Source organism: Magnolia sinica, chromosome 7, assembly GCF_029962835.1.
Source record: "Magnolia sinica isolate HGM2019 chromosome 7, MsV1, whole genome shotgun sequence".
Classification (NCBI taxonomy): Eukaryota; Viridiplantae; Streptophyta; class Magnoliopsida; order Magnoliales; family Magnoliaceae; genus Magnolia; species Magnolia sinica.
In genome coordinates this window covers 12,368,936-12,383,706 of record NC_080579.1, presented here as the reverse complement: position 1 = coordinate 12,383,706, position 14,771 = coordinate 12,368,936, and the positions used below count along the sequence as shown (strand labels likewise).

At 42.7% G+C, this 14,771-nt stretch overlaps 1 protein-coding gene across 1 annotated transcript; it reads left to right on the top strand.

Moving 5' to 3' along the window:
• Positions 1-11,311: 11,311 nt before the first annotated feature.
• LOC131251073 (calmodulin-binding protein 25-like) lies at positions 11,312-13,064 on the top strand. Its single transcript, XM_058251571.1, has one exon. The coding sequence runs from the start codon at positions 12,303-12,305 to the stop codon at positions 12,942-12,944; it is 642 nt and encodes a 213-aa protein (XP_058107554.1). The 5' UTR covers positions 11,312-12,302; the 3' UTR covers positions 12,945-13,064.
• The last annotated feature ends 1,707 nt before the right edge of the window (positions 13,065-14,771 follow it).

The following is a 14,771-nucleotide window of genomic DNA, read 5'->3' as shown; positions in this document are numbered from 1 at the left end:
TTAGCTACTTGCTCCCACCTTAAATGATGTTTTAAAACACCAACAGGCAATATTATTGATGTGTTAGTGCATTGATTTATGTACCTTGTTTGCCAACCACGTGAGTCCATGTGTCATATAGTCAATTGATCTCTTGAAAGTTAAGGACTGAAGACACAAGAGGACATGGTGCATTAAGGAAGAGAAGAATAGTATATAAGGTGCCTTGATGACCCTAATCTTGATTCAAAATAACTCTTGAACCTCTAGATGATCTTAACCTTAATAGATAAACCTTGTTTATCATCCATTAGCCTTAAAAGCTTAATTGGAACATGGTAAGTAAGACTAAAAGAGGTGTGGAGATGCTATGAAATCATATGCCCAAAACAACAGTTTTTGAGTGGTCCTAGATCCCATCAACAGACTATCGATGAGATTCGATGGAATCGAAGGACCACTCGATCCAATTGAAGAATCAGTCCAATAACCCAATAGATAAATTCCTGAATTTTCTTGATGGTATTGACAGACTATTCGATCTTATCGAAGGACCATCGATCCAATCAAAGGACGTTTCGATCGGATTGATAGAGCCGTTAACTAGTCGTTGTAAAATGATTTCTTATAAAAAAACGTTTAGTTTTGAGCAAAATGATGAGTTTTTTTTATACAGTAGAAGCTTAGGAGATTCCTCACTCATATCCCACATTCCTAGCCTCTAAATCCATGAGATATAACTCATTTTTCTTATGATTCATCACTTAAAAGAGAATTATAACATTTATGAAGAAGACAAATTTGATATCCACCTTATTCTAAATATTAGACTTGAACATATAGTAAATCCTTATTTAAATTCTCTAGAATACTTATCTAGGTGAATCCTTTAAGAATTACAACATTCTCATGTTGTGGAGGAGATTTACCCAACATCCTATCACCTTAGTCACTTAAATAGAGCATTGCATGTAAGGTGTTTGATCTTTGAGTTGAAGCACTGACAAGCATCAACATTAACGACCAGGGGAGCAATTGAGGATTGCATTTAAGCATGGAAGAACTTTGAAGAAGCGACTCAAGAATGACTTATCAAAGTGACTCAATTTGACAAGTAAGTGTAATGTATGAGTTTATACTCGCTTTCCTTATGTAAGATTGAGGATAAGAGTTTGTGACTCAAACTCGATAGGTTCTTATGTAGGACGTAGGCTATTGTGTAAGGCCAAATTCATCGGACACATGTGTGTACGTGTTAGTATCCATAAGAGCCTCTAACGGAAGTAAACGTATATCTTTGGACTATGATCGAGGTTGTTGGTTAATCAATGGAAAATCAATTAAAATCTCTTGCGGGAGCCTGTGACAAGAATCTATGTTAGGTTCTTGTGTAGGACTATAGTCTTTATATGAGCTGTAAAGGTTAGAGGTAAAAATATTTTAAAACCTCCAATAGTAAAATCTGGTATATTAAAGGAGAGAGCGCCCATTGGTAGTGGTATAGGAAAATCGAACCACTATACATGTTTATGTTCGAGATTGTCATTTAAACACTTTTCTAATTATACTTATATGATTATGTCATTGAATTATAAATATATATGATTAGATGAATGCTAAGAGTTGATAGTTAGCACATCCCACACACACGTGTACACTATCTTGCATATACTAATGCTTAACATGTTGCAGCTTTTGTAGTATATATAATTGGACCCACTATTGGCATGGAAGCCTTAGTGTTAATTGATTTACTTAGTTTAAATCAATATATTAGTGTAACACCCTGGAAATCGGGGGTCGCGCATCCGCTCGACTCCCGAGTTCCCGAGAGTCACCATAAGCAGATGATCATAAATGCGCATTTAATCTGTTTGAGTTGCGCAGTCTGAAGTTCCCTAAACATGAAACATGAACGCACAAGTCTGCTGAAATGAAGAGGCCTCACAATATAAATATACAAGTCCAAAAAAATAGATGTAAATGGGTCGCGCATGGCGTTGCCCAGCCAAAATAACAAAAAATATGATGTCCAAAAGGATGGGACCGAGCCCGAAACCCAGCCATCCTATCCCGCCTCTCATGCAGGCTGCGAACCCTCCATCAGCTGGAAGTAGGACAGCTCCAGCTCCTCGTCTAGGCTCACCTCGCTAGGCTCCTCCAGTCCTGAGTCACCTGCATCTATCAAAGGGTCTGGTTGGTGTTTTAAAACACCGTCCCAGCGTGGGAGTGAGTGATCATCTCAGTGGGTGCTATTAGCCATAAGTTGCAACAAGCATCAATTGTAATAAGAATTTAATGAAAAGCGATCAATCATCAGCATCTTTATAGTCTTGTTAATGCGCATGAATGCAGGATGATATGATGTATGCCCTCGCCCAACACTCCCTCATGCGACGCCATCTAACGATCGCCAATGCCAACACTCCCTCATTGCGACCTCGACTGCCGAGTCGCCAACCTAACTAATGCGATGCGATGCGGTCGTGTTAGCCGAGTTATTAGTTAGGTTGATTCAACCAGCAGATTCGGGAATCTAGAACACCCCACCTAATTAAGGCCCTAAACTGGTTGCGAGGCCAAGACCCCCCAATGCGTGAGGCCGAGGCCCCGCGGTCCATGATCCCGTCGGGTTCCTCATCCCCGACTTCAAGCACATGAGGAGTGCCAAGAGAAAAGGGATCGCTCGCGGTCACTACGGGGAGGCGCGGTACCCCAGCGTAGGCCGACAGCTCGAACACAGTGTCCCATTCCACCATGCCCGGCTCACGAGGCTGTGGACCGATTTCAAGTGGTTTGTCGTTGGGCTACAATGGTTGTGGGGAGTCCCAGGTTCCATACAAATGTGAGCATACAGGGTTAACAATCATGGTTGGCCAGGCAGTAGGCTAGACCGCATGAGTCCAGGCAAGCGTGTGGCGGAACGACCTCGGGTGCAAGTAACCCACGTAGTCTAACTACAGCCGCCCACACACGTTCGCCCAAATCCGAGGGTTTAGCCTCAAGGTGGTCCTACCAACGAGACCACCTTAGCTTTTCTTGATTTCTTGGCCAACCGCAAGGTTTGAATGGTGGTCCACAACATGTCAACGGACATGAGTATCAGCATGCAAGATTATCATGTTCTCATACCTCAATCATATAGTCCGGATTCTCCACATAAGCCAACTAACAATTTACGAGCAATGGTGCATGTGTGTTGGGTGTGTTGGTGGGAAGTTGCTCACTTCCTATAACTCATGGAAACAAATTCCACGTGGTAAATAGGGCATGCATAACAGGGCGTCAATCTTATGAGCAATCAAACAAGTAATCAACAAGCAGTCATTAATTCCAACAAGTCATGTGAGAAACACGAACAACATCGTGTGAGGAATTCAAACAAACACATGATTTCATACGATTAAAATAGGCATGCATCCCTAGGTTTTCTCTACACTCTCTAAATGCACATCCCAACAATCAAAATCAATAAACTCATATTGTAATTGGTGCTAGGCCACCTAGGAGTAATAGTCCGCACCTATGGCTCGATGGAGGCTCGGAAAACGCCCTAGGAGTGAGGGCTTTTGGGTAGAATGGTCGGAATCCCTAAATCAAGCTATTTCATGTTAGAGTTCCAACCAAAATCCATAATACTACTTGAACTTCAAGAAGGATGGGGGAAAAGCTCACCTAAGCAACCCACGGATGCTTGTTGAGGCTAAGGAAAGGAGTTTCCTCCTTGTAAGAGTGGTAAAGAGATGGAAGGGTTGGCTTTCTTGGGGCCCACCTCGATCTAAGGTCCACCTTGGATCTCCTCCTCCTCTCTCTCTCTTCCTCTTTACTCTCCTTTACTCTCTTTCACTCTTGGTAGTTGTAGCAAATGGGAGAGGGAGTTATGAGGGATTGGGTTTATCTCCTAGACTAGGCCCCTTTGGCCTTAAGTTCCCTCATATTCCCAAAATAGCCTACAAGGGACATTTTTGGGGTTGGCGTGGCCCTAACGCTCCTTCGGCCACCAAATTCGGTGGGTAGGTGCCTTATGGCCCACCTAGGTCCCGTGTAAAATTTGGGAATGAACGGATAGACGAAAGTAGGGTTTGAGTCAAAGGCTTTGATCTTTAAACGGCCCTGTGGGGTCTATTTTAGTGATTTAAGTAATTCTGGTGGTCCTCAGGCTATGAAATTTTTAGGATGGGTGCTTAATGGCCTGATGAGGGGCCACGCAAAATTTGGGGACGATCGGACCAGGGGTTTGACCGCATGGGTCCGATTTATGATCGACGGTGACCGATCCACGATCGGGTCCTAGAGTTGGTGGGTAGGTGTAGAAAAATCCACTTGACCACCCTGGTAAATATGGAAGAGATCCGATGGTCGGATAACCTGGAATCTTGGTTCCATTCGTCAGCGCCAGATTGGTCCTGGCATAGTTGCGGTGCATTAAGTCAGTGCCAGATCCCACTTCTGAGCGTCTGCCGGGTCCGCGGTCCTCGATGGACCACGAGCCCAGTGAGCCCTATGACCCCCTAAATTTCTAGATTTTTCTGACCTTCCGGCGTCGCGGTACAGCCCGGACGGACTGTAGCTCATTGTAAATGGTCATCCGGCTTGGCGGCCCGCACTTGGTCTTGCCATGGCCTATCCGGTACAGGCAAATGGGCTAATCCTAGATTAATTAGCTCATGGCATCCCTGCCACGAACGTTTCAAACGTTCGGTCCTGCGGTAAAATCCTACGTGGACGCCTCAGGACACTGTACCGATTGGACGGGATGTTACAATTAGTTTAAGTAAGAAATTGTGTTTTAATTGTAAAAATTGTAATTGGTCATAACCCTCCCCCTTTAGGACAGCCAGTCATTCCATAACTTTTATAAGCTTCCGTGCATAGTTGTGGTATCCCACCACACAATTTCAAATGTAGGTACCGCCAAGATCTTAGGCGAGCAGGCTTAGACCGGTTGCACCATTGCCATGATGTTTTATGAGTGTTGGGTGGAGACAGAAAACTTTACAATTTATTAATTTTGGATATGTATATATTGGAGTCCCCAGATAGGTGGAATCATTGGGTTGGTTTTGTAGAATATTTATTGTCGCTTATGTAGTCTTCATTTGAGCAAACACTATTTTTTGAATTGTACATTTTAAATATTAGTCATATATTTCTAAATTTAGTTATCTCTACTTAACTTTTGATGTCACTAATTTAAAGCCACTCTTATTATTGATCATGAGTGAATGTTAACTGGATTGCTTGAGCATGTTGGAATTCGCTCACATGCATTTTTGTTAGATTCATACCTCGAAACTCAGGATCGGAGTTTCTGTACTTGGGTGCTGAATTTCGGGGCGTGACAACGGAACACGCCTTTTACTATAGTATAGGAAATGTGGTATCTGTTACTACCTACTGAGTTTAGGCAACAATAATGAAAAGTTAGGAACTTTGTCTCTGAAGAAAGAAACTAAGATATACCTGTGGGGCAAACCGTCCCTAGGAATCCACCGTATCATGAAAGACAAAACCAGGTAGGTTTAGAACTGCTATCGGTGGTTGAATCATAGAATCTTGATTGTGAGCAGATCATACAAATGGTCCAAGAAGTAGTAGTTCAAGTTCTCGGCCGAACAATTATCCCAATCTACCATAAGCCTTATACGAAATGGATTGACCGACAATCTCCATTGCCACAGCCGAATTTAATGTTTTTCAATCTAAATGATCGAGTTCGACCAAAATGACTGAATTTGGCATTTTTTAATTAAGATGGCTGAGTTCGACTAAAATGATTAAATTTTATATTTTTTTAAAATCAAGATAGATGAGTTCGACCAAAATAGTTGACTTTGATATTTTTCGATCAAGACGGTCGAGTTCGACCAAAATAACCGACTTTGATGTTTTTTGATTAAGACGACTCAATTCAATGTTTTTCAATTAAGAAGGCTAAGATTTCCTAAGACAGGTGAATTTGATGTTTTTTCAACTGAGATGGTTGAGTTCGACCAAATATGATGCTTTTGCCTAGTCAAGCAATTGCATTTATTCCGCCAAACAATGAATTAACGTTGCTCTCACCTTTTAACCAAAGGTGAGGCGACATGGGGGGGCAATGTTGTACCCTATTTTTTTATTGTTCTTGGAAAATCTAATTAGGTGAGGACACGTGTCATTGTAAGGAAAATATATAGCATGCATGAGATCTTCGAAGATATTTAGAGCATTTTTTAAGGACTTACAGTTGGCTCAGCCGAGCAATTCAAGAGGTGGAAAGCGGTTGAGAGGAAATATAGGGTGCAACCGAGAAGCCTAAGAGGCAGAAAGCGGTTGAACAGAAAAAAAACAATTAGAGGGAAACAAAGAGACAGAAGGATTCAGAAGACCAATGTGACAACGATTCAATTGCATAATCGAAGAAAAGGAAGAATATGAGATTGCTTAATATGAAACGAATCATCTAGATGATTCCTATAAATAGCCAAATAAAAAAAAAATCTATCTTTTATTTCAATTATCCCAGGAATAGTGATAATTTAGTAGCAGTAACTTTTAGCTATAGTTCTTAGTTGTAATCCAAATCTATGCTCATATGCATGATTTTTTTTTTTAATCCAATATCAAATAGTTCTTTCAAAAAACACATTCTTACGGTCGCTCTTAGCGACCGGTTGTGAATTTTTCTTTTTGTTTGATTGCACTTGTATACTGAAAAGTCTATTCTTGTGAAAGGAAAAGCGTAACCCATCTTCGGAGTAAGAATCCCGCCCTCTGATTATTGGATGAGTAGGCGACCGATCTTCTCATATTCTAGTCATATACGTTCATATTGGATGTATCTACTTATTTCGAGGCTTGGGGGTCAAAGTTGATCGGTTTGAATCGAGCCACTATTCGATTCTGGTATTCCTGCACATAACACAAGTGACAAAAAATAAACAGAGTGCCAACACTCTTATCAATGATTAGGACTACAAAGTGAATGGTTGTGTTTGTCCAATTCAATCAAACACAATGAAACACATATGAGGGCCTATATTCAGATTTCGTGTGCAATTATAATGTGTGGGCGTGTCAGAGTCGTACTTGACTCAGTGTTTAATTGAACGTTAGTAACTCGTACCAAAATGAATGCATAGTACCAGATTTGAAAACTCCAACTATCAAGTTGGCCAATCGATGTGATCAATGATCAGGTGATTTACAAAAGGGTAGGGGTTAGTCCTATCTGATGGATTCTTTTTGCCTTCTGATTTCAAGACTTTTCTTTTACTAGTAATTGCAATTAAAATTTCAAATGAATAAATATAAATAAATAAAAAGAAGGCTAAAAAATATTGATTTTATTAATATTTAAATATGTGGCTCATTACAATCGACACAAATCAAAATAAGGTAGTGAAATAAACAAACGAGAGATAAATATCTGATCTGACCATATGAACAAATGATTGAGGCGAATGGTCAATATGATGTGACCAGAGAGATATGATCGTCTAAGTAAGAACTCTCAACTAATCAGGATCTGACAATTGAGGGTTACGGACATTTAGGGGGCATTTGGAAGTTACTTAAGATAAGCTATTTATGTTTTAAGTAGCTTATCTTAGTTTCTACTCGTTAAGTTGAAGTAATTAAATACATTTAAGTAAGAAAGTTATAATTAATCTTAAACCAAACTTATATCAAATAAGTTATTTATCTACTGTTGTAAGTACAAAAAGTAACTTATTTGGTAGTATCTAAATGGACTCTTAATCTAATCCTACAATACTATAATGATAGCACTGGACAGTAGCAATTTATGCTAAGACTAGGCTATACCATGCTAGGGTAAGTGAACAGATAAATGTAAGGAAGATCGATTTGTGTTTGGCATGGGGACCTCGAGCTCTTCATTGAGAGCTTCTTTTATAGGTTGTTAGGGCAACAAAATTCTTGTTGGGGTGTTCTTGCTAATCTTGGATTCTATGCTTTGATAGTATGCATTCCAAATAAGAGGGTTTCCATGCATATCTAGGATGGTTGGCTCTCCGACATTCACGTAAATGATCTCTTGGATGATGTTACATCTAAAAATAAATTAATTAAGGAAACTTCTACTGTTGATCCCAAACCTGAAATCAACCATGGTCATACATCTTAATGATTTAATCAAATCACCTCCTACGTGACCTTGAATTCTTACTCCCTTTTGATCATAGTCCTATAGGGGTTGGATCAACCATTAAGCTTTCCCATTATCTTAATTTTGATTAATGCATAGGCAAAAGTCTGATTTGCTTTGCGTTTATTCTCTCTTAATTTAGGTCTGAACTCTATCCTGATTTGCTGAAACATTGGTATGATATTTGAATATTTGAAATCTTCGTGATCATCACAAACACTTTAAGCCTTTCTCATAAGAATTTTAGCTTTATGGATTATATCATGACCAGATCCAATTTATGATTCTCACTAACAGTGAATCCATATAGACATGCTAGGTGTCACGTGAAGTTTCATTCCTATAAAACATGTGTATATGAACTGTGCCACCCCATTAATAATGAAATATGTACAGGAAAAAGAATATTAATTGAATAAACACCTAAATGCGTCAAAGCTACTCTTTATTGATCCACGTCAGGACAACGAAGAATAAAGTGTACACAGGTTGGATCCGATGAAGTGGGGTGGCCTGATCAGAAAATCATCCAATCTTATTAAAAAGAAACACCATACTCCTACGGTACACGATGGATCGTGCACATGCACATGCACCAACTAATCAGACGATCCTAACCCTCCAATTTTGTTGATGATCCGTAGATCTTTCACCGGGCCAACAACTGTACTGGTGGCGCTCATTTCTAGCGATCCCAACCGTTCGTCCATAATCCCATCGCATACTACGACTGCTAGCTATTTTTGTTTTCCACCGTCTGTTTAATGGACACAGATCAGGTGGATTGGATTATCCAACAGGAATGATTTTTTATATATGAACCATCCATGCCAGGGACGTTCATGTGGAAGGACGATGTTTTATATCACCTTGCCACGTGTACTGTCGAGAGATAGCTCTACCATATCCCGGTTCTTTCGGCTCCATCGTATCATCTCCCGTCTTTCCGTAATTACTCGGAAAACCAGGCGTTCTTCAGCAAATCATCTTTTAATCCAATTTATAAATTTTAATAACGATAGATTAAAGAGAAAGAACAAGGTTAATCGCGCATCTCTACTCGCCACCGCTACTCGCTCCAGTGGTCTCCACATGATGTAATCGTGGAAGATCCACGCCGTTCATCAGATATATCACACTGAAAGGATGGCCCACACTCATCAAGAGGAGCAATCAAATGATGAATATCGAATTTCGGTGATATTCATGATTCTCAACTTACTGTCCGTTTTACCGTACACGTACCTCATGTCATGCGCTGACTGACTAACCTCACTCTTAGGTGGCACGTGCAAGCATGGCCCACCTGATGAACTGACCTCATTGTTCAACGTGTCGTATGCTGGCTGGCGGACGCGGATTACGTCCTACCCCCGCCTGGACGGTAATCCGTCCGGGCAGGGCTCTGTGGGGTCCACCGTGTCGTAAGTGTTTTATCCACGCCGTTCATATCTTTTATAAGATCATTTTAAGATATTATCCCAAAAATGAGACAGGTCCACAGTTCCAATGGACCACAAAGTGGGGATTGAACGTCCACCATTAAAAAGTTCTTGGGAGCTGGAGAAGTTTCAGATCAAGCTTATATTTGTGTTTTCACTTCATCCACGTCTACATGAACTTATTAATAGGTTGGATGGTAAAAAAACATCCCAGTGGCCCTTAGAAAGGTTTCAACGGTGGGTGTCATTATCACTGCAGCTTCCTTTGGTGTGGTCCACTGGAGCTATGGAACTGCCTCAATTTTAGGATTATAACTTAAAATGGTATGATAAAAGCGATGAACGGAGTGGATAAAACACTTACATCTCTGTGGACCCCACAGAGCCCTGCCCGGACGGATTTCCGTCCGGACGGGGGTAGGACTCAATCCGCGTCCCTGGCTGGCAAGATTCACTGTAACTTCTAGATTAGCGATTCAGGGTTCACTGAGCAATGCACTGGTCTCCGTTAGTCGCTTATCTATCATAAACGTGTTGTCAGTTTAGCTAATCCTGACCATCCATTTGTAGCCCTCTCGTAGGGCTGCCACAGATACAGTGGAGCCGGAAGAACGGAATGTGCTACAGCCATCACTCAGTGCAACACGTGGTAAGGTGATGAATCAACAGGAACCGTTCATCTAGGGATCCCTATCATGGATGGCAGACGTCTCAAAGATCACACGCGTTAAACAATCCTATCCATCATTGCTCTTCATTTTAAAGGTAGTGAATGTGGGCCGTCAAATGAATTTTGTTCGGTACATTTGCTTGAAAGCCATTGTTAAGATGGATCACATTTTCATAAGGATGCATGCATGCAAAGCTACTTGAACGGTCAGGATTCATACGTAAACTGCCACGCGTGCTTTGGAGAAATTTCTCTACTGTTTGAAGAACGTACGAACCAGATGGACAGTAATGTCATCGTTGAATCTGAATCACCGTTGCTGTCCTATTTCACCATCCATTTAAAAGATCGGCCATTCCTTTGATATCATGTAGGGGTTCCATATAGCACATTATTCCAGATGGACGATCTGGATTCACTAAAAGGACAATCAATTGCAACGTGGAGCTGAGACGAACCAATACAAGTTTTACACTCCGAGACGGACCAAAGCCTCGAACTCGAGGAAGATGCCAAAATCGTAATTTTCGGGGCGTTGTTGAACGCGTCGACCACGCCGATGACACGGCTTGACCGTCAACGTCTCTCTCTCTCAAGCGCTCGTTTTTCCTCCATCGCGATTCAAGTTTCAGGGTGTGTCGCTGGACACAAGGACCGACCTTCCTTAGTATGATGATCGGGACCGTTAATCATCCCTAATGGTATCTATGACATATTACTTTGAACGTATGATAATACCTTTACTATCTAAAGATGAATTTATTTAGAATAGTGAAAGGAGGATTTTCAGTGGCTCAGATTCAGCTCATAAATGAAGGGTTAGGATCATAGTAACGGGAATATTGATGGTTATGATCATGTAGTCATCTTCGAATGTGGGCCGCGATGAGCGGCGAGACACGTACGAGTGTGAGTCGCGACAGACTCGAAACGAACTCCACTCGATAGCCCTACAGACTAACCCTACAGCCTAACCGCGGTTTAGTACGGAAAAGATGACACGTGTACCGAGAGACGCGGTTTCTCTCCATCACCGCCTTATTTAATGAGTTCGACTGTCTAGATCGTCTCCCATTTCTCCCTCGCTCTCTCTCTCTCTCCCAGCTGCAATTCCTGCATTTCCGGCGAATTTCGTCATATCTCGGCGGAGCTCCGACTGTCTTTTCCTCTTTTTAGGCGATTATCGTTCCGAGATTTGCTTGGTTCCGTTGATTTAGTTGAAATCCTGCATTTTCCGCTTTTCGTCAGTTCACGGCGAGCTCTGTCTTTCCCTCCTTCCCGGCGATTCTTATTGGGAACAGATCTTTACGGAAATTTGCTATTTTTGTCTTCGGAGAAACAAGTTTTGAAATTCCGGTAAATTTCTGGCGGTTTTTATCCATTTCTTGCAGTGTTTGCCTTTATCCGGCGAGTTTTAGCCTGCAGAGTGGGTTTTTTGGTGATCTGGCTCGGTGATTCGTTCGGATCTTGGATTTCTCCTTCTCTGAGAAATCCGTGACCTGAAAGTACAGAACAATCTTCTTTTTCTGCTAAATTATCAGCGTGTTTTATCCGTTTTCAGTGCTTTACGCTGCTTCGAGAAGCTTCTTCGCTCTCTTCCCTTAGGCTCTGCTACTGAGGGTTTTTGTTGTTTCTAGAAGCTTTACGACGGTTTTTGCGGCGTTAAATTCGCTGCGGACGAACTCTTTTGTTCAAATTTCCGTCGAAACTCGTCAGATTCCGGTGAATTCAGTACATTTCTTGCCGTCTCCGGTGCTATAACAGCTTCTCGAAGCCTTTTCCCAGCTTATTTTAGCATCCGCTCTGCTCAACCTGAAAAAAGTTGAAAACTCTTCTTGTTTCTCCGAGCTTTCTTGTAGTTTTCCATCCAGGCGCGTTTTAGCATTACGCCCCGGCGTATTTTAGCCTCTGCCACGCGCATTTCGACCCGAATCATCTCGCATTTCTCTCTCCTCCTCTGTGAAGCAAGCGAGAATGGACTGAAATTTCCGCCGTTGCCCCTCTATTTTCCATTAAATTCCACTTTTACCTCTCTGCTGCAAAGAAAACCAAAAGGCTAATGGCGTCTTCTCAGAATCTGTCGAGTCTCGAAGCCTGGGCTTTCCGTCCGTCCTTCCCTGACACGTGGATCTCCGAAGCCTTCGCACGTGACACCGACGCTCTCACCAAGGCCCTCCAGAAATCCCTCTCCAGAGAAACCGACCCGACCGGGCCCACCATCCTCATCCCCTCCCCCACCTACCCAATCAAGCCCGAACCGGCCGGTTCAGCCCAAGCCTCCGGCTCAGACCCGGAGACGGCATCCAAGCGGACCCGAAACCCGGTACCATCTTCATCCGGGAAAATCACGAAGCGGAAATCCCGCGCCACCAAACGCTCCCCAACCACCTTCATCACTGCCGACCCTTCCAACTTCCGCCAGATGGTGCAGCAGGTGACCGGGACCCGGTTCGGCAACCCACACGTGGCAGTCCCGCCGGTTCTTAAGCCCGAGCCGCAGCGGCTCGGGACCCGGGTCCCCCCTGGCTGCCTTCCGACGCTCGACACGTCGGCTTTTTTGCTGGACCACCACCAGCAGGTGGTGGGGCCCGCTCCTCAGGCGGCTGCTCAGGTCTCATTTACGCCGGTGGCGGACTGCGCCGGTTTGGATTTCGAGGCGTTTCCCAGCTTCCCGACGCTTGAGTCGTGGCGGGTTATGTAACTTTGGGGGTTTTGTGGGGTTTTTTTTGTTAGAAGGGTATTTGTGTAATTTCCTCAGTTGTAGTGAATATGGGGGCTGTTTATATGGTTTTTCAGGAAATTTCTCTGTTTAGTTGTGAAATCCGCTGTCCATGCATTGGTGTTTCTCTCTTCAGAAAGGAAGGGTATTTTCGTCATTGCGCAGAAAAACCTGAGCAATTGGGAAATCATGCGTACTCGACCCGACAAAAAAAAAACGTTTAAGGTTCCGTTTGGATGCACGCGAGTGAATTGAATTGAAAGCAGACGCTCAATATTATTGCAATTCTGTTTCCTGTCGAATCCAAACGCGTTCCAAATTAATGAACATTCGTTTTGAGCTCTTGTACGCTTGCATAACTACAGAAGACGATGTACAAGCCGTCTGCAAGCTTCGTTCCCCGCATGCAGGGAGATGGTGAGATTATCGTAGCCGTTCATCCAATGCCCTCACCCATAGCGAATGATGGCAATGATAGCTACTATTCAAAATAGATCTTGTCGTGATGAGATAGATTTTCACAATTCTCATCACCATCATCATATGGACATTCATCACTATCATCAACGGACAGAAAATGCCATACACGCCTATATGATTTCAGTGCTGGATGATAATCTTGATTGTTAGGAGAGAATCATGGTGGAGTTTGTACCGAGAAGAGAGACGGTTCTGATCATCCTGATCGGGTGGTCAGAATTCGTCTACATTAACCATAACAACCCTTCCCTTCTTTTATGCAAAAGGGCATAAGACACCCATTCCCTGTGGGGTCGACCATGTTGTATAAAAATCAGTCTTTTGTCCTTCCATCCCGTTGGAACCATTAATTTTGGACCGTATCTATATGATATTATCCCCATTATATGGGTCAAATCGTGTGGAAATAATGTAAAATTGCTCCAAATTTCTCAAGTTCATGCAACGTGGCCCACCTGTAAAATTGCTTCAAAACTGCTAAGTTCATGCAGTGTGGCCCACCTCTATTAAGTTTCACCTGATCAGCGGATTTGATGAAAGATGCACACCATCGTGGCTTTAGACACAAACCCACCACTGTGGCCCACCTATGTTAGGTTCTATTTCGGTGTGGCACATTTAAATTGTGGATTTAGCTGATATTTGGCTGTAGAGCCTAACATCTCGAACCTGATAGACAGTGTGGATTTTACATATAAAACGTGGTGGGCCGCATAGGTGTATAAAACAGTTATTGCTTGCAGGAGGATTCCAGTTCTTTTTGGGCATGGTTTCATGGACTACATTTAGCAATGCACGGTCGATCATCCTAGCGGCATAAGGGGATTCGTTTTGATCAGACACATGAATTTGGGCTGCCCGTTCGATGGTTAGGATTGTCCTGATCGACGGCGTCAGCGTGCTAATGCTACATCCATAGTGGGGCCCACGTGATGGAGAGTCGTCCCTAGTCCAACTAGTAAAATATCTGAGACAATTATATTATATAATTCCTGTGAGGATTATGTCAAATAATTATAATAGTTAAGGAAGGGAAGAGTGGGTAGAGTGGTTGCTTAGAATAGAATTAGACTATTTTCACGCCATTCATTCGCGCGCTTCCCCAACTTTTTCTACACTCGCGTCACCGCACGTGCTAATGAGGAAAGTGTGCCATATCCAGGCCGTTTATCTGGTGGGGCCCACCGTGAACATGCCCTGCCTTACAAATTGGTTGGTCGGATCGTAAGGTTGGTCACTTCTTGCCATTTGTCTAATGCGAATAAGCCCGCCAGACTTGTGGGGCACGACATCTTCATGTGGGTCCCACCAGACAAACGGTCCAATTCT